This window comes from Agelaius tricolor, unplaced genomic scaffold (assembly GCF_023055355.1).
Source record: "Agelaius tricolor isolate 1412-34295 unplaced genomic scaffold, bAgeTri1.0.p SCAF_8, whole genome shotgun sequence".
Lineage (NCBI taxonomy): Eukaryota > Metazoa > Chordata > Aves > Passeriformes > Icteridae > Agelaius > Agelaius tricolor.
This window is the reverse complement of record NW_027269268.1, coordinates 42,056,545-42,075,626: the sequence shown is the minus strand read 5'-3', so window position 1 is coordinate 42,075,626 and position 19,082 is coordinate 42,056,545. Positions and strand designations below refer to the sequence as shown.

Below are 19,082 nucleotides of genomic sequence, written 5' to 3'. Positions count from 1 at the left end.
TTGGAAGGGTAAGGAGAGCAAGGTCTGATAAATCACTCTTCCTTTACATGTCAGTCACTGTTTGCCTCGCAGACATTACATAATCCATCAAAACGAGCCAGCTTTGTAAATTATTTGGCCATGCTCAATGAGTTTCAGTGCAGGCCCTAGTTGGAATTCTCAGTTTAAGAACTGCTGTACCACAGGGCCTGTAAGTGGGTGTTAATACCTAGGTTGAAATTGTCTGCCATGAAGTGAAGTGGTCCTTAAAAATCAGTTGAGATCCTCCTCTTCAGGCAAGCCCTAGTTGAGTATCTGGCATCCCTCCCTCATGTAGTCCCACTGTCCTGGGCTTAATGCCCTCTTGCAGCTGCTCTTCTTTGCTGGGGTTGTCATTTTATTTATTCATCTTTGATAGCAGTTTCTACAACAGCCATGAGCTGTTCTGACTGTTCAATGATGTTATTTAATCCTCTCCATTTAGCATCACGAAAAAAAAATCTGTTGCAAAGAAAACTCCTACTGTATTGATGCAAACTTACTGCACTGATAGCAAGCAGCTGCTCTTATTCTTATGTGGGTGCTTCTGCACACCCAAAAGTGTCAGGTTCGAGGCTTTTTCATCTTCTGGCATAAAAGCCTTCACATCATTCGCTTGAAGCCCACACATTTCTCAGTCGTGCTTTTCCAGTTGGCCCAACAGACCTCACCAGTTTTGTAGTCACTCAAATTGTGGCTGTATTGTACCAAATTTAAGGAAGAATGGAAGCTGGATTGGAACTCCATTGCTAGTGCACTTAAAGCAGAAAATTTAGACAAAGGAAGGGCAACTTTCCTCAGGAGCCAACAGTGCTTGCAGAGCTCTTCCATTGGTTTGCAGTACTGCCATATGAAAAATCAAATAGGAGTTTTTATTGGAATTTCTTCAGAATGAGGTACATGTGATGGTCCTGTACCAGGCTGTACTGTGAAATAAGTGTGTGCTTTTATGAGACTGGCTTTCTTGTGGTTTTTTAGGGCTCTGCTGTGCTTTATGCTTTCTCAAAGCCTACAACATACTACTTCATTGTCTTCCAGCACTTGAACCTACAGTTAGGATGAAGAATGTCTCTGACATCCTTTTGCTTTATTGACTGCCACAGCCTCATTACCTTAAATGCCATAGTAACGCACCCTGATGGTTTTCTCTTTGGTCTGTGAGGTGAGAAAAAAAGTAGCAAAGTTATTGCAGTGCACATAACTTATTTGTTAAAAACATTTTACAGTGTTGTAAGCCTTTCTTCTGTTGGGAAATCCCATAATTTTTTGAAGTGTGAGTTGACACCTCTCAATGAATCAGTGGGATTTTTGCTCATAACCTTTGTTCTGCACTGGTCTTTATTTCTGTCAACTGTTATGCATTTTTCTACAACTCATTCAGAACTCCTCCTTTGGATTTCACAAGAGTTTTTTCTTTCACATTTATTTTGATCATAGTAACAAATTCTTGTCCTAACAGGCCTTGTTGTTTTCCAGTGCTTATTTTTCATAACCTTTGGTGTTCTGCAGAGATAATTTTCAGTCTTAATTTTGGTGTTTCTAAATGTGCTGTGTCTTCGGTTTCTCCCGTCACATTATTTAATTGTACCACAGTAAAGGTTTGCAAATTGTCATGGGTTCAGGAGCTTTTCCTGACTGGCTTTATTACATGAAAGAATTAGACTTTTTTGAATTCTTCCAAGTGTGCATGTTGCAGAGTGCACAAAGCTCTCCCCCTGCAGAGGGGCTGCCTGCAGCCTGGGTGGTGCTGAAGCTCCTGCAGTTCGTGGCATTCCCGCGTGTGCCACAAAGCACGGGCAGGGGACACCAGGACATCTCTGCACCCAGCACTAGTCTGGGGGAATGTGCAGGTGTGCAAATCTGCACCTATGCAGGTCTGGGGAAGGATTCCAGGTCAACCTAACTCTTCTTCTTTTATTTAGGAACATCTATATATAAGGGTGCTGTGTTCCCAAGGGCTAATGTGAGGTTAGTTAATTAGGACACGTTTTGTGAGATAAAATTCTGCTTCAGAGTTTTCATCCATGTCATCACCACTAGAGTGACACAGGAGTATGTACTGTTTATTTACGGGTTGATTGATTTATTTATAGATTGAGAGATTTCATGCAGACTCTGGAAGTCAGTAAGGTATCAAAAGATTTAGGCTTTCATTGCATGCCAAATGTAGAACTTCATTTAAAATCTGCTGAGATTAGCAGATCTTTCCACTAACTTCACCAACTTTTGCATCCAATTCCAAATTTGTTTCATGTAAGCATGCTGCACATAAAATAGAACTGTCAAAACCAGCATCGGTTTCAGATTGGGAAGACAATCGTGAGAATAATGATAATTTAAATCTTGATATTTGGATATAGGAACCACTTTTTCCCTTTTGTTATATCAGTTTAATACTGATGTTTCCCCTAAATTCTGTATTTTAACATGAGTCTGGACCCCTCTGATTTTACTATCCAACCTTTTTTTTTTTTTAATTGTTTGGGTGTTATTGTTAAACCAATAGGTGGCACTGGTTAAGCATATTAGCAGTCAAGATGTAAGGTATTTTATAAAATGACACTGTGAAACCATTATAACTTTAAAACCATTATTTAAAAAACACATGTTGCATATGTGCACTTAATGTTTATGTGTTTTTTATATTTGTCATCTTACTGAACTGACAACATGGAACATTTCAGAGAAAACTATGCCTCATTTTAAATCAGGTATTGTTTGATTTGGGGCTAAAAAGGAAGAGGTAATTGCTGCAACTAGAAGTTTTAGGCTTATAATTACACCCTACATTTTGAATCCTGCCTAGTTAGGTCTTTTGTTTTGAAAGTGTGTTTGTTTGAGTGTTCTGGTGTAGATCACAAATTTGTAATCACATCCTGTCATTTCTTCCCACTTGAGAGACACATTTCAGAATTACTTACCATCTTAATGTTATTTTTCATTATTTCTTCTGACTTTCATGACAAGCAGACATTCCTTTGGGCTGAAATGCTTAGTCCAGTCTTGTATTTATGTTTTTTAAGAACTGAGAAGGTTGAGTCACACAGACTTTGTGCCCATCTCCTGAGAGAGCTCTGACCATCAGGTGGAGTGAGGACACGCAGCTGTGTTACATCACAGTAATGTTGCAGTGGTTTGCTAATCAGGATTTATTTGGATGGTTAGTTATTTTGGGGGTTTAGTTGAATTAATGAATGGTCTTCAGACTGTCCATTTTCTTATCTGCCTTCCAGAGAGCCAGTACAGACCTCAAGGTTGACATTGTTATTTCGGGGTGGGACACAGGGAGAATTGACTCAGACCAACCTGTTCCCATCCCTGGTCTACCTAATCTTGGGAAGCTTTGGATGACTATTCTGGTGCTCTCTCCTCACAGAAACTCCAAGGGAAAAAAATTACGGCAGTGTCTATGTAGTTCATTTTCTAGGAAGGCAAGGGTAGTAGGGAGCTCAAGTCTTTTTCCCCTCCCTTACCTGCAACATGATTCAAACTCACTGCTTGCAAAATGCTCTGAGATGAAAGGCACTACAGAAATGAAAATTACTTATTATTATGGTACTATTTTCAGAGACAAGTTTTCCATAATATTTAGGGACACGTTACCTCCTAGTATTTGAAGTTTTAGCAGCACAGTGCTGTTGTGCATTATCAGTGAAAAGGGCAGTTTAAGAGGAATAATTCAGTTGAACAGTCATATGAGTCAAGAACATACTAGTATTAAGAGGCTTGGCAGACACTTCTTACTTGGCACTGCTGCTAAGTAATTTTTAACCTTAGATAATTAAAGTGCAGAAATTCTCACTGCAGTTAACAGACAATGGTTATAAAATACCCACACTTTTTTAATATTGCAATGCATTTAAAAAAATCCTATGGTAGGAATCTGTTCTACTCTTCTATCTAATCTAAGCCTTTAGAAAACTTAGAGAAAGCAAACAGCTGAGTGTCTTAGTGGACATGCATTCAGGACTAGATCAGAAGTTCACTGCTCATCCATGGCTTCCACAGTTGCACAAGAGACTCCAACATCATGTTGGATAATAAATGTAATGATAATAAATGTAATGATGTGAATTGGGCAGGAGACTTTGGCAGCAGAGCAGTGGGCTGAAAGACATGAGGTGAAAACCTCCAAGTGTCTGTCCTGACCCACGGCAAAGCACGAGATCACCAAGAATAGAGGAGGTGATACAGAAATTCTTTCTTCTGCATGTACTGGGAGGAGTTGCTCTTTCCTGGGTGACTGCCTGGAGATGACACCTGTAGACAGCTCTGTGACCCCATATGACATTCATTTCTGTGGTGCCTTGAACAGCTGCAAGAGCAGCTTTTTTCTTTTTTTTTTTCTTTTTTTTTCTGGGTTCTTCCAGGTTCAGCTGCCTGCCTCAACTTGTTATGTAAGTCAGCAGTTTTCCTGCTGGCTCTCTCAAGCTGGGTATTGCAATGTTCCTCTGTCAGTCAGAGTGGCAGGGCAAACACCCTCCCTGATTAGGATTTTCCTCTGCTTGAGGGCCTTAGCTTGCACCATGCATGGGTACTCACAGGTTACTTTTCCATGAGCAGATTGAATGTTCAACTTGAATGTGCTGCTCTTTTGAGTGTGGTGAGCGAGGCTCACTGTGCCCACATTGGCACCTCCTTTGCAACACATGATAGGAGAATGGGGCTGAGCAATCTCCTTGTTCTGCTGCATCAAGCCTTGACTGGGTCGAGTCCATGTGTGACTGCAACCCACATACATGAAAACAGCCATTCATATCACTGTGCCTGAACTCAGACCAGTACAGCACCAGCAAGAAAATAAACTGTCTTAGGACAGAATAGCTGGTGCTTGAAAATAGGCAATTTCCATCAGGCCCATGTTAACTCTTCACTCGTATATACACTTTGAAATTTTCTTCAACAGGGCTGTGTTCCATGACTTAATTTATCCCAGAGATGAATCTTTGGCAACTGTTTGTAAATACACATCATCTGTTTACTAATACAAGAATGAAAAATATACTTGCTCTATTGAAATAAAATAAGTGACTTTAATAGCAGAACAGCTTGTGTTTGAAGGTCAGACTTTGGCATGGGAATAGTTCACGCTGAGAAGCAGCACCTTGGCGCACTCTAATGAAAACTGGCAGTGATTTGACTGAGCCACAAGCCTTCAGAAATCACACTGCACACAAACAGTTGTGTTTATTGGACAGGATGGATGTAGATGGAGATGTGACTAATTCAGTTCAGTCCTCAGGATTACCCCTGGGAGCAGGATGAGAAGGAGGGTGGGCTGACATTCTCTGTCAGTTCAGAGTGTAGGGGTGGGCAGGACAGTGTGGCTGTGGATTGGCTTAGGAGGCAGCCATCTGCAAGAGATGGCTCTTGTATGGAAGATGTGCACTCAGCAAGTCACTGGCTTGTGGGTTTGGGTTTGTTTAAATACTGGAGACAAGCTTAGGGTAGGGGGAGTTTTTTAAGTTTTCTCTTATGTTTTTTCAGACATAGTTTATTCCCACAGTTTATTGTGAACTATTATTTGCATATCTGAGTATCAGAATTAACATTAAGAGGTGTAGTAAGCTCATCTCACAACTACTGTCTCATTTTCACTGCTAGAAGAATGTAATTTAGTTAATCTGTTCATCTGCAGCAGCAGCCTGGAAGGTGGAATTTGCCTGTGTGATGTTGTTAGGAGCTGCCAGCTTCACAGATTTGCCACCACTTTAAATCAAGTTTAGATTATATTTAATTAAACCAGCTTATCTGCCATCCATACTAATTACCAGAGTTCATCTTAACTATATACACTTCTGTTTCCTTAAAGTTTCAAAGCTGATTTCAAATGCAGGAATTCTTAAAATTAATTAATATCAGCACCAGACTCAAATTCCAATTAGATAAGCACACTCCATTAGATATGAAATGAGGAATAAAAATAGAGAATGGGTATGCCAAGTGTCTTATCCAGACCACAGTTCTAGTTGAAGCTATATTTTATCTATTTCATTTCTAACATATTACAATATAGCACTACTCCTGCAGTGTGTTGTTTCATTTTCTGATCAAGACTCTGCATGTTAAGCTGCAGGGAGCAGCACCATCTTCTAAAACTAGAGCCAGCAGGGTTCTGCAGTATAAATCCTATGTGCATAAACAAAAAGTAGGAGAACATGGTTTTACCTGTTGTAAACTTCAGGCAAAATATTTCCTATTTATCATTTAAAATTCTGCTTTTTTCCAGAAAAAAATCCTTTTTGTTGTTGTTCCTTCAACTTCACCTATTTTATATCCCTAAGGCCATTCTGTCTGCTGTCACATTTAAGTAACTGCAAACAATAATGTAGATTGTTGCTTCCTTAATAACCAGGCTGTAGACATTATTGATTTTCATTTAAAAATGCAAGAATCATTTTGGTTTATCTCAGTAACTGAGTAATAACTCGGTTTTCAACAGAGTTTATTCTACTTGATCATGAAAATATGATGCTCTGTGTCTTCATAAACTTGCATGCAAAAATTAACCTGTGTTAAAGCAAAAAAAAAATAGAATACAAATTCTTCTATCACTGATCTAAGGGTCTCAGTTACTGTGAAGATAAAAAAATGAAGTATTTAAAATAAAGAAAAACTACACATTTAGCTTTTATCACAAGGTACAGCAACACCATTGCTTTGGAACCAAAATAATATTGCTGTGTTGGAATTGTGTGACCCTCTGACTAATTAGCCTTGTTAGCTGTGTACTACATTCTGCAAGGAAAGGATGACTTAGACACTAAAGTATGAGAGAAAATTAATGACTGTGGATCCTAAGGAGGGAGCAACTCATCCATCCCTTTTATGTACTGACACAGGCAGGTCTAAGCTGAGAGTGCTGGTTTTTTCACTCTATTCCTAAATATTTGTAGGAAGTGTCTGTATTCAGCCAGATCTGCAAGTGAAGTGAATCTCTTGATCATCACTATCTAATACACTTTGACTCACATCTTGGTGTGCATGGATTCCTTTTTGATAAAAAACAGGAAGATAACTCCAGGTTCTCACCAAATGCATTCCAAATGTTTGTGAGGGTTGAGCTCAATGTAAAGTAAAATGCCCTGAAAAATATATGGCATTGACATTGGGTCCTTGGGACCAGCTGCTTTCCTCTACAGCTTTGCTCCCACTGGCCCAGACAGGAGCCAAAGTCTTCCCGGGCAGTGTACAAGCAGCCTGGATAACCAAGCCAAACCGGCGTGTTCTCCTGAGGATTGCTGCAGGTTATCCAGGGGATTGGGGTTTGGTTTGGGATAGGGGGACTCAGGTCAGGTCATAGGCTAACCTCCCTCCTGAGTGCTGTCCGCAGAAACTTGATCAGCCATGAACTTGCCTAGTTGAGTCTTGAAGAGCTCCAAGGAGCTTCTCCTGGTGCCCAGGCTGAACTTCCAAGATGTAATATGTTATCCTTGTCTTTGTTGTACACTCTGGCATGAAGAGCTTGGCTCCATCATCCTTGTAAATGCCTTGGAAGTAATCGTAGGCTGCATTGGCTCCCTCTTGCACTCTTCACTGGACTAGATCCCTCTATCTCTCTGTGTAGGCCGTGTGCTTCTGGCCTGTCTCAGAAGCCTCTCCAGTTTCCTCCCCATCCTCCTGATTTGGGGTGCCCAGAGCTGGGCACAGCACTGCTGGTGAAGCCAGGGGGTGTCAGGGAGAGGAATGACTGCCCCAGAGAAACTGAGGCTACACTCACACAAATGTAGCCCAGAGCAGGGTCTCTCATTAACAGTGTTCAGATTGGATATAAAAGAAGTCTGCACTTTAGATTTAGAATCTCACTTTGCATGGCATATGGACACTCAAATGGAAAGCTTGTGATGTAGCAAGGACTTTAATGCTCCTTGGACCACTGTTAGAACACATAAGCATAGCATATTTTAGAACATTAAAGCATAAATGCATTGTATTACATTATTCCACTTAGAGGGGATGTTTTCTGAAAGTGTCTCTGACTTTTTTCCACATCAAAAGTTTGTGAAGGAAGAACCATGGTAATTCAGATAAACTGAATTAAACCTGACTGTATTTTGAACGTTTTGTTACAGACTTTTTTTACCTTGGTGAAGATTTCAGGAGAAATAATTCTCTGGATGTTTCTGGATTGCTTTCTTTCATGCAAATAAGTGGTAATTATACCACACATTTGTGTAATATTTCCAAGATACACTTAAACAGTGAGAAGAATATTCATTTGTTATAATAAATTAAATTACAGATTTCACACTTTCCTATATTTTTTATGATGAAAACAGTATAAGTCTGTGACCATGATTTTATGAACAGACATCTGACTTGGGTTTGTCAACTGTGGCTCTGATTGTGGCTCTAAAGCATTGCTAGATTTGCTTATATGTCTCTTCTTTGCAATGATATGGGAAGCATCAAATCAGTTGTAATCTATTGTTTTGTTTCAGGGCAGTTACACAAATAATGCATTACCTGCAGTAGATGTTCCTCATCATTTATAAGTTAACACTTCATTTTTCAATACATGGCACTCAGAGCTAGTGGTTTACAACAGTTTTGTTCTATTTTTGGAAATAACTTAGCAACAGTGCTCTATCTCTGTGTGTTCTCAACTCAGTTACAATATAGCAAAATCCATCACATATCATTGTCTTGTGAAAGAGAATAAAATTTATTATCTGTACAAAATTTCACTACTAACTGAATTTACTTCATATTTGACTGTATGTGCAAGTGGTAGGTTTTATATAAATGTGTTGAGATTTACTTGGACATACTGAACTTAATAATAATTTTGGTGTCATTGCCATATGGTACTTCATTATCAAAACATGTCATTTTGCATGGTAAGAATTACATGATATCAGAACTGGGTATTTGGTATTATAGGAGGAATTATCTGGACAAAAGAAAAATAATGCTAATAATGATGAATTATGCTTTCAGAATACTATTAGATTAAAGATGGTGAAGAAAGTGATACATTTGTGACAATGTTATTAGTTCATGTTATTGATTTGTTTCTGAGTATTGAGATCTCTTTCATCTTTGGTATATCTCTTTTTTCCATGGTGTTTCTTATTTGTAAAATTCAACTTTCTGGAAACTAAATAGAAGTCAAAACAATAAAGAAATTCTGACTGCTGAATTACAAAATGAATTCAGCTCCACTGAATTGTAATATGCTGCCACATTAAAATGTGTATGAAGCATAATTTTGACACATACAAACACATTTATGTGATTTTACATATATTTACACATGCTAATACTTCCTTGTGTTGTACAACATACAGTTTGGAGATAAGATCCCAGCACTTGATATTCATTAGCGCTCTGTGTGTGTTAAGGATTCATTTTTAAGTGAAAAATCTGTATCCCTGACTAAAAGAAGAGTTTGTATAAATGTTGTTAATAGCATCTTTTTCCACAACACAGATACAATAGCAGAAAGGAGAGCCTTAAGAGAACATGTGTATCCTAAGCTGAGAGAATTCTGCAGAGAAAACTATGGCCTGGAATTTCAGGTAGGTTTCGTTGTGTTGAATCTTGTATTAATTTGTCTTGAAATTAACTCCATTTAGAACAGATAACATTTTTAAATATCATTGGTAAAATAGAAAATTACAAAAACTTTTATTTCACATAATGACATGCAAAATTGTTGGGGTTGGAAGGGTCGACTGGAGGTCATCCAGTCCATTTCCCCTGCTAAAACAGGTTCACCTGGAGCAAGTTGCATCAGATTGCATCCAAATAGGTTTTGAGTACCTCCAGAGAAGAGGACTCCACACCCTCTCTGGCCAGTCTGTCCCAGTGCACTGTCACCCTCACAGTGAAGAAGTTCTTCCTCATGTTTAGGTGGGACTTGCTGTGCACCAGTTTCTGCCCATTGCCTCTTGTCCCATTGCTTGGTACTATCAAGAAGAGCCTGGCTACTTCCTCTTGACACTCACCCTTAGGTTATTTGTGTGCTTGGATAAAATCCCCTCTCATTTGTATCTTCTCCAGGCTAAACAAGCCTTGCTCTCTCAGAACTTTGATGTACTTATTTTACAGCAGATTTTAGGAAAATTCTGAATAGATGAAAAAGCACCACCTCTCTTTTAGGTATTCAGAGTATATAAGAAATAATGTTACATCTGAATTACTGTGTTGTGTTTCTAGAAACCATATTTAAGTTCCATTGTAATGTAGAAAATAATTTACCAGGTGAATGCCAAAACTGATTACCAAAATGAATTGAGCATGGTGCATTTTTATTGTGATTATATACTATGGAACTTGCTTTCTTTAATGTCAACTGTAGCATTCCCATTGTTTCAGTAAGTTTGTGTTTTCCTCTCTTTCTATGAGAGAAATAGACTCATACACATCTTTGGCAAGAGCCAGTTGGTAATAAAAAGAGTTGTATTTGATCAAAACAGGTGTGTTTGGCAACACTCTTAAAGTCACTGATACTTTAAATCAGATATGTCCTAATTCACAGTCCTTTATATGTCAGCAGGCCTGGAACCATTTCTCTGCTAAGATAAACAGATACAGCTTGTGATGTTGCACAAATGTTGTTCAGTCTTCCAAAAATTCTGGCTCTGCATCCACAAGTTTTCCTTGCATACTTAGTGACCCCAAAAATTCATCTCTCCAGAGTGTAGCTTGGGAACAGCTAATGCCTTTTATGCAACATCCTGTTCCTCCCAGTGTATTATTCTTGATGCACATGCAGCTGGTTTTTAATCAAAATAACAAGTTCTTAAATTAGGATATTTGGTTTTAATTCCCTGAGTTACAGTGGAGTTGCTGAATCTGCATGATGGTAAATTCCAGTGATTTTTGATTATGGCTATAAAAGAATTTCATCTGAAGGTCCTAGCTCATCAGCTGATTGGGAAGTCCCAGCTGCAGTGGTACATGAAAAGAATAGCAAAAGATATTTAAATAATATTTTTCTTGTATTACTACCATGTGGCATTCATCAAAAATATCAACCCCTTATTTCTGTTATCTTTGAGGAGCCTTCTTGGTGAAGGAAACGTCTCTTCCAAGTAGATCATAATCCACTGAATTCTTTGTGAGGGGACACATGTCTTTCTTCAAATAGATTGTAATGTAGTCTCTAGGAGACAAACAATTAACTTTAGTTAATATTCATGGAAGCAAATTATTTTATTATATAGTTTCAACACCAGCGTCTTTATGTGATATGAGGTCTGAAAGACTGCTCTACTGACACAGTTCAGAAAACTGCTAGAAAGCTATCACATTTCTGGGGAAGCAAAGTAGGCAGATGTAAAAAAATAACCAAGGAAAAGTAGCAGAGCCTTTTGAAAGGGACTCTGAGGTAGGCTTTAGTAAGACCTTTATTTTTTCTTATTCTGATACACTAAATTTCTTAGGTTAGCATGCAAAGTCAAGACTACAGTTTTACATGCAGTGTAAAAATATTATGTAATTTTCAGATACAGGGGTAAATTTATATTTCTCTGTACAGAGCAGAGCACATAACTTTTCATCCTGGTATGTAATCTTGTACTGACCAAACAAGAACTCACATGTGACTACCACAAATGCACTATTCAGGACACCCTCTACCTAATAAATCATGACCCAATGAAAAGCATTTGAGTACATGCATTACTGCAAGATTCACTGAGTCACCTGGCTGCACTCAAAACTGTTCCAGTTTCTGCAAAGCATGAGATCTGTAGGAATCATCAATCTGGTGGGAGCTCTTCCTGGACATAATCACCATATGAGTGGAAGCAGAACTGACTATCTTCAATTACACTATGAATTTGTTAGCTTGATGGACTTTTTTTCATTGTATCAGAAAATATTTCAGAAAAAGACACACTTTTTATTGGCTAAGAAGGCAATAAGCTGAGAAAAATACTTCAGAACTCATGGTGGTTTTGACCTGAAATACAGTATTTTTACAGGAGGGGATGGAGAGGTTAAAGAAAGTAGTTGTAATTGAAAATTTTGGGAGGCTAACCAAACATAGTTAATTAGCAACATACACTTTTCTTCTTCAAAACAATGAACTGTTTCAAATAATTTTCAACAGCATATATATGGTAGAAGGAAAGTAGAACTCTGCTTGAATGGAAATTGTAGTTCTTTTTTAAGCTCTTGGAAGTGATAAAAATGAAATAATTTTATCTCCTAAGCAAAATCTGTGAAACTGTAGGATTGGTAGGACAAAAGCTAAAGTAAGCAAAAGGAAACACTGAATTATGAATGAAGAGTCTCTTGTTAGGTGACTCGTGTGGAATTGCACTAGAGCAGTGTCAGTCCTCTGTGGGTAAGGAACTCTTGCAGAGGGCACTAGTTGTCATATGACCTTGGCAGCCTTGCTGAGAGTTTGATTGAGTGTTTGGCACACAGGTTTCCAAATATAAGTAAAAACATGCTTCAGAATCAGATATAATTGTCTCCTTGTTCCATTTCTTTAATTTTGTAAATCCTATTTATTTTAGTTAGCATCATGATCAACTGATGAGACCTTACTTAGAAATTTTTGGTGCCTTCAGGGGTTTGTTTAGTAAAATATTTACTCTTGCAGGACCAAATTGTATCATGCTAAGATATTATGCACCAAAACTGTTACCCCATAAAATAACAAACAGCCACTGAGCCCCTGCGATTGTCTGGTACTCCAGGGACCTTCTTCTTCACATTTTCAGAATTAATGTGATTTCTGAACAGTTAATTAAAATAGAAATTGCTTTCACATTTCAGAAGAACTACAGCAGCACAATAAATTTATTCAACAAGTAATTAAAACATTTTTTACTATATGCTAAGATTGGTATCTGAAGGATTTTATAATATTTGAGTTTTATCATACATCATGCAAGTAATCACAGATTAATACAATGTGAAGTTCAATAATAAAGTTGCATTAATAAATATCAGAAAGTAGGGGGAAGAAGGGAACACTTCTTTTTCCTAATGAGACTAAAAAGAAAGGACAGAAATGTGTGCAAGTGAGGGAAGTAGGAAGGTTATTGGAAATGCAGTTTTGTAGAGCAGAAAATGCATGTTCCTGCATGCAATTTTTCAACTGAGTTTCTGTAAAGATATTGAGTGTATTTTCTTGGCAGTGTAAGCTACACTTAGACTGCCAAGAAAATACACTCAATACCTTCATTTACAGTCAATGCATTCCATACCTGGGTTTTTTCACTCCTCATGAGTCACACAGGACACTACCTGTCATGTTTGGAAACAATGCGCCTGCTGCAGCAAACACTGATATGAGTCACAAACTTTTAAGGCAGAAATAATCAATCAAACTATTGATAGTGCAATTACACATCAGCAAAAATAGCTCTAGGATTTGGTCTTACACTTTGGTATTGGTAGGAGAAATTTCCCAAGAAGATTAACCAGCTGTAAACTGCTGAAATTTAATTTTACATCAATTCATTATTAGTTCTTGTATTAAATCTTCAGGCTAATTTTATAATCTGTTTGGACAACAGCTAATTTTATGATTCTGTTTCTTGCAGACTGCTTCCACAGAACAAACAATATTAAAATAAACTGTAATTCTGTACTATATTCATATATTAACACAATTTTGATTGGTTTTTTTTAATTATCCATTTAGACTTTTTTTTTGTTAAAATTGCATAAAAGATGTTAAGAATCAGTAGTAAATGAGAGAGTAGTAGCCTCTACCGTGAGTTTTGCTCCTAAAGTAAATCATACATATGATCAGTATCTTTTTAAATTTGGTTTCCCACTGTAAGAATTCAGCCTTTTAGTTAAAATGAAATCACAGGTCATCACTTAATTTGTTCAAATAAGTATAACATGAATAGTTTCTTCTAGGAGCATGTTTGCAACTAATTAAGGTCATAAAACTGAGTCTGTAGCTAAATATGAAAGGCTGGACAGCAAGCTCTCTGCCACTGCATATCTCTACAATCTCTGCTTCCAAAGTGCAAGGATCAGCTAACAAAGGAAGTATGATAATGTAAAACCATTGTTATTCTTTCTTTTGAGCCATGTGCATAGGATGAGTTTGTATCCTGTGGATACAAGTGACACTGGGTGTCAAGTCATGGTCTTGACTGTGATTCACAGTGAGATTCCCATTAATTTTCATGGAGCCAGGATTTTTTTTCAATTCTTTCTCATTATTCTTATCTACCCATTATATGCAATCTAGTAGCAAATAAAAGACTGCATCAAATCAAGATCTTGTCATGCTGATCTCCATATGACTATGAAATGAGAGGCTGTCCCAGGAGGGACTATCTGGAAGGGAAAGTAAGAGGCTGGAATTCTCATTTGTATGAGGAAACTCTGCCAGTCTGTGTAAGGACTGGATGTAGAACTCATTGCATTTTACCACACTGAAGAGCAAAGCTTAGTGCACAGGATGTTGGCAAAGCTCATTTTCAATTTGATTGGTAGAAAGAGCATACAAGAAGTAACTCTGTTGCATACTGTTTTCCAGGTCATAGACTTATACTGGGGAGTTGAAGCAGATGAATGGGACAGTCCTGAGCTGCAGAAGACTCGCATGAAGCTGCTTGAAGATTGCTTGAAAAGTTCTGCAGGTCCATGTTTTGTTGTGGGTATAAAAATAATGTTTTACCTTACAAGAAAAATATAATGTTATCTATCCTAACATGCATGATACAGTAACAAATGCATGATTTTCTTCTTTCTGAAATGCTTTATACTCATTGCTGTGCATTTGCTGTGCAAAGATTTCCCTATGCAGCTCTGTAGATTAACAGTGATTACTCAGTATTAGTGGAAAGAAGGATCTTTAATGATCAGTCCTCATAGCAAGATGGGTATGACTGTACTTCTATCACAACAGAATTATTGACAACTTGTTTAAGGAGTCCACAGTTAATTAATTCTTGGTACTTCTCACAGATGCATTATCAGCTGGCCTAGAAAGACTTACAAAAAAGCAGCAGCAGCAAAGATCTGCTCTGATCAGCATTTGCTCTTTCATGTCACAAACCCAGGACAATTTAGTATGGCAGGTATTAGAGACTGGAAGTCAGTGACAACCTGAGGAGGCTCTGAGTGTGTGATACCACAGAATCACTAGGTTGGAAGAGACATTCAAGATCATTGAGTCCAACCCATGCCCTAACGCCTCAACTAAACCATGGCACTGAGTGCCACATCCAGTCTTTGTTCAAACACATCCAGGGATGGTGACTCCACCATCTCCCCAGGCAGACCATTCCAGTATTTGATCACCCTTTCTGTAAAAATCTTTTTCCTAATATCCAATCTATATTTCCCTTGGTGCAGCCAAGGACACAGCAGAACATGACTGTCTCCTCCTGTGTCCTTCTGTCAGTTGCTGCCTGGAGACAGAGACCAAACCCCACCTGACTACAACCCCCTTTCAGGAAGTTGTAGAGAGTGATAAGGTCCTCTCTGATATACTGATGTGCAACTGATTGTTCTCTCCATGGTCACTTGCTAGACTTCAATGCAAAACAGTCTTAACACCATGCTTTCTATCCCAAATTTTCCTTTCTATACTATATTTGCCAAGAAAATACTTTACAAAAGCTACAAAGTTTTTCTCATTTGTGTCTAAACGTAGCTAAGTCAACTCTAAATCTTAGTCTTGTCATAATAAGGCAGAGAAAAAACTGCAAGTCCTTGATTATTTTTTTAAGTGAAGAATGTTAAAGATTTTGTGAACTGAATCCAGTGGGATGGAAAGGATACAAAACACTGCCTGCTGTGAAGGCTGGAGATCACATCTCTCCATGCCAAAGATCAGACAAGCATGTGTCATTCTGTACTTCTATCACACCCTTACAACCATCTCTCTGGCTCTTATTCATTCACCTGTTTGCCTCACTTTCTGGAGAACAAAGGCTTCACCATAAGAACCCAGCATCTGGAGTACAGAGTCTGGGCTGGGTTTGATGCTGTCATGACACTATTTTTCACAAGCACGCACTGGCCCAGATCTCTAGAGAGTTTGGGTAGCTTTCATCTTGTGTGACTATATTTAGTTTTCTGGGTTTATTTTCCTACTTTCTATCTTCCCTTTGATGAAAAAACTAGAGTTGGAACAGAAGGGCATGGAGGTTTTCATGTAGCAACACCCAGTGTCCTTAGACATGATTTGTAAAATCTCTGATAGTGAAGGAAACCTTGTCACATACTATTGCTGCATATTTTAGCAGCTCAGAGTCTTGAAGCTTTTAAAAACTGCCTGCCTGATATTGTTACTAAAGAAATCAAGCTGAATCAGAATTTTTAAACAGAATGAAACAGTTAGCAAAGAGGTTGCAGTGAGCCAATGACTTCAATGTTTATTTCAGGTTTTCCAAGTATGGGCCAAAGTAGTAGCACTCCCAGTGACTAGACTGGCAAAACCAGAGAAATCTGTTTATGCACATTTATTTTTCTCTCTGTTGTACCATAGTAAGATGAGGCTTATTTCATTTACAACAAAAATTGGAGATGATTCTATTGCAACAAGCATAATTATTTTTAATTTATAGTAACATAATGAAAAATTGACTTTGGCACTGCAGGCTTTGGGCAACCTGCCATTTCTTGAGAAAGTTCTATAAAATGTACCACTTCTTTTCAGCTGGTGGGGTTTTTTGTTTGTTTTTTTTTTTTTTTGTTGGCTTGGTTTGTTGTTTTTGGTTTTTTTTAGTTATCAATTACCACTTTTTGAATTGAGACACAGATCTGGGATTAAACGGAACTATTCAGAATTAGCTACTTGATATATACTGATTTTAGAAAGTGGTTTTCTATGGCAATTTTTGCCTGCATTGTAATATTGGATGGAGAGAAAATGAAATTCAGTCCTTAAATTAGTGCAGTGAATAAGTTGGAAGTCCCAAGCTTTTCTCCAAATATGAAACAATATAATCAAAATTAACACATAAGCACAAGGAGGAGACTGTTCTGATAAAAATACAAAACTAATTTCCTGTGACTTTGGGAATGTACAGTTCTTCTCTTAACTGCTGCCTAACCTCTACTAATACTTGATTCAGTTAAGGGAGAGGGAAGTTGTTTGGATTTTGGTTAAGCTGGGGTTATTTGTTAGGTTGTGGTTTTTGTTTGTGGTTTTTTCTGCTGTATAAAATCAGTGCCTATTATATTTTCATTTAAATGATTTAAATACTCACAGTTTTACTCTAGGTAAATACATACCATGCTATTTTTGATCTACAGAATAATTTATGAAGACTCATTTATGAGTGGAAAATACTTTTCATACAAATTTTATGGAGATTTCTTGTCTTAGGAATCTACATGGGAAGACTGAAATGCAGTATATTTATTAAATTGTGAACTGCTTAAACTCTATATTGCACAACAATACCAAAGAAAAAACTGATTTAGTGCATCACTGGAACCTTTACATTTACATACATCCTGAAAATTATAACACATAGGTGCTTTTCCATCTGCCTGAACTGCTGTCCTTGCATGACTATGTCCTGAAAGATTGTAAAATGAAAAAGATAAATGGAAATTAAAGGTCAGTCTGTTACCTGTAAAGGTTTGCTCAATTAATGCTTGGGATTGTGCAAACCTTAAAGGTTATCTCCACCTATCATTTAAAACATCTGGGCCAAAGAATATTAAAAACATTCTCAATGTACTCTGAACAGCAACTGGAATTTACATTAGCCCTCTCAAATTGCCAGCAGCTTGTTCTTAATCTGAACCTGTTCATGGCATCCATAACCAGTTCTCTTCCTTGTTTGCTGATGGAGAGCAGGTGACCACTCAGAGATACGAGAATCACCAAACACTTTGAACTGGGTCTCACCACGTCCTCAAGAGTTGTAACAAGTGTAACCTGAGCTCTTGCATCAGGCTTTGTGATTTCACTGGTCTGCTGAGGTACCCACAGAGTATTTCTGAAGCTCCTTTTTCCACAGACCTATTGGGGATGTATAAAAGCTCTTTTCTGCACTTTCAGTCCAGGGCAAGGGCAGGAGGAAGCAACTGACAGGCCTGAATTCAGGAGCAATGCAGGAATCCCTTCCTGAACAGTTCCTAGGGAAGCATAACACTCTTTCAACTTCCACAGACCTAAAGAATCTAGCATTATAAATTTGGAATTTCAGTAGGATTTTAAAAGAATATTAGCAATTTACGATATTTGGCATGTCCTTAAATCACGCTGAAATTGAAGAGGAAGTATGGTAAATTATGGACTGGAATGTTTCAACTGTTTGTGTCTTTGTGTTCTTCAGTATAATACATGCTTTAATTGTTCCATGAAATATATTGCTGCTGTCTCTCTTCTTAGTACAAATGGTTGATAATTAATTTTGAGTGCATTCCAGATCAGAGAAAATTCCAAATTATATTATTACTGCTCTGCTGGATCTCATCAACTCCAGTCTCAGTTCTGGTGTTACTCTAAGGTTAATTCCTAATGTAAAAACTAAGTACACACAAGGTCTGGAATCCTTAAGTTATATTTTGCTTTTGCTTTCCTGGAAAATTCTCCACACACTTTAAGTTAGGGAGGCAAAAGTCAGGCAAATGTATCTATACTAAAACATCCAGTTCATGGGGTTTGCTGAGGACCCAGTGCTTTGGGGAATTCAGCAGAAGTTATCTGTGCTTGGGCATTTCAGTATTTCATTTTCCCCCAGGACACAGCTCTATTTGTTTTTATATATTTGTTTTTAAGTGAATGAAGATAAATATGTGAAGCCAGACATGGCAGAACAGTCCACTTCTTCCAGTAAAGTAAATTCCAAGAAAGAAATACCAAATTACTACTTTTCTTCTCTCTCTGCATCTGATTTTAAAACCATCTAAGTAAGAAACTCCCTCTAATATAAGCAGGTTTGGGGTCATATCAGGAATGGCTCCATAGGACTTCTTGGCATTGATCTGGAGTAAAGTACATGTCTGCAGATATTAATCCTGTTTTAGATGGACTTGGCCAACAGGAAAGATTCTTCTGTAAATAATCAAAGTAGAGCTTTGTGTATTTTGAAACCCTTCAAAACAAAGTGATCAATTTTAAAGACAAAATACACAGCTTTCCCCCAGTAAACTTTGCTCTTCTTTCACAG

The 19,082-nt window shown here is 37.7% G+C and overlaps 1 protein-coding gene across 3 annotated transcripts in view; it reads left to right on the top strand.

Annotated features, from left to right (window-relative positions):
• The window catches only part of NWD2 (NACHT and WD repeat domain containing 2), a 51,788-nt gene that overhangs the window by 11,564 nt on the left and 21,142 nt on the right, over positions 1-19,082 (top strand). For 2 of the 3 annotated variants that reach the window (XM_071432568.1, XM_071432567.1), the window contains exons 2-3: positions 9,451-9,539; positions 14,483-14,599. In XM_071432568.1, coding sequence (XP_071288669.1) covers positions 9,451-9,539; positions 14,483-14,599 — 206 coding nt within the window. Of the gene's footprint in view, positions 1-9,450; positions 9,540-14,476; positions 14,604-19,082 lie in introns of those variants that run through there. The other variant, XM_071432569.1, reaches the window with a different exon arrangement.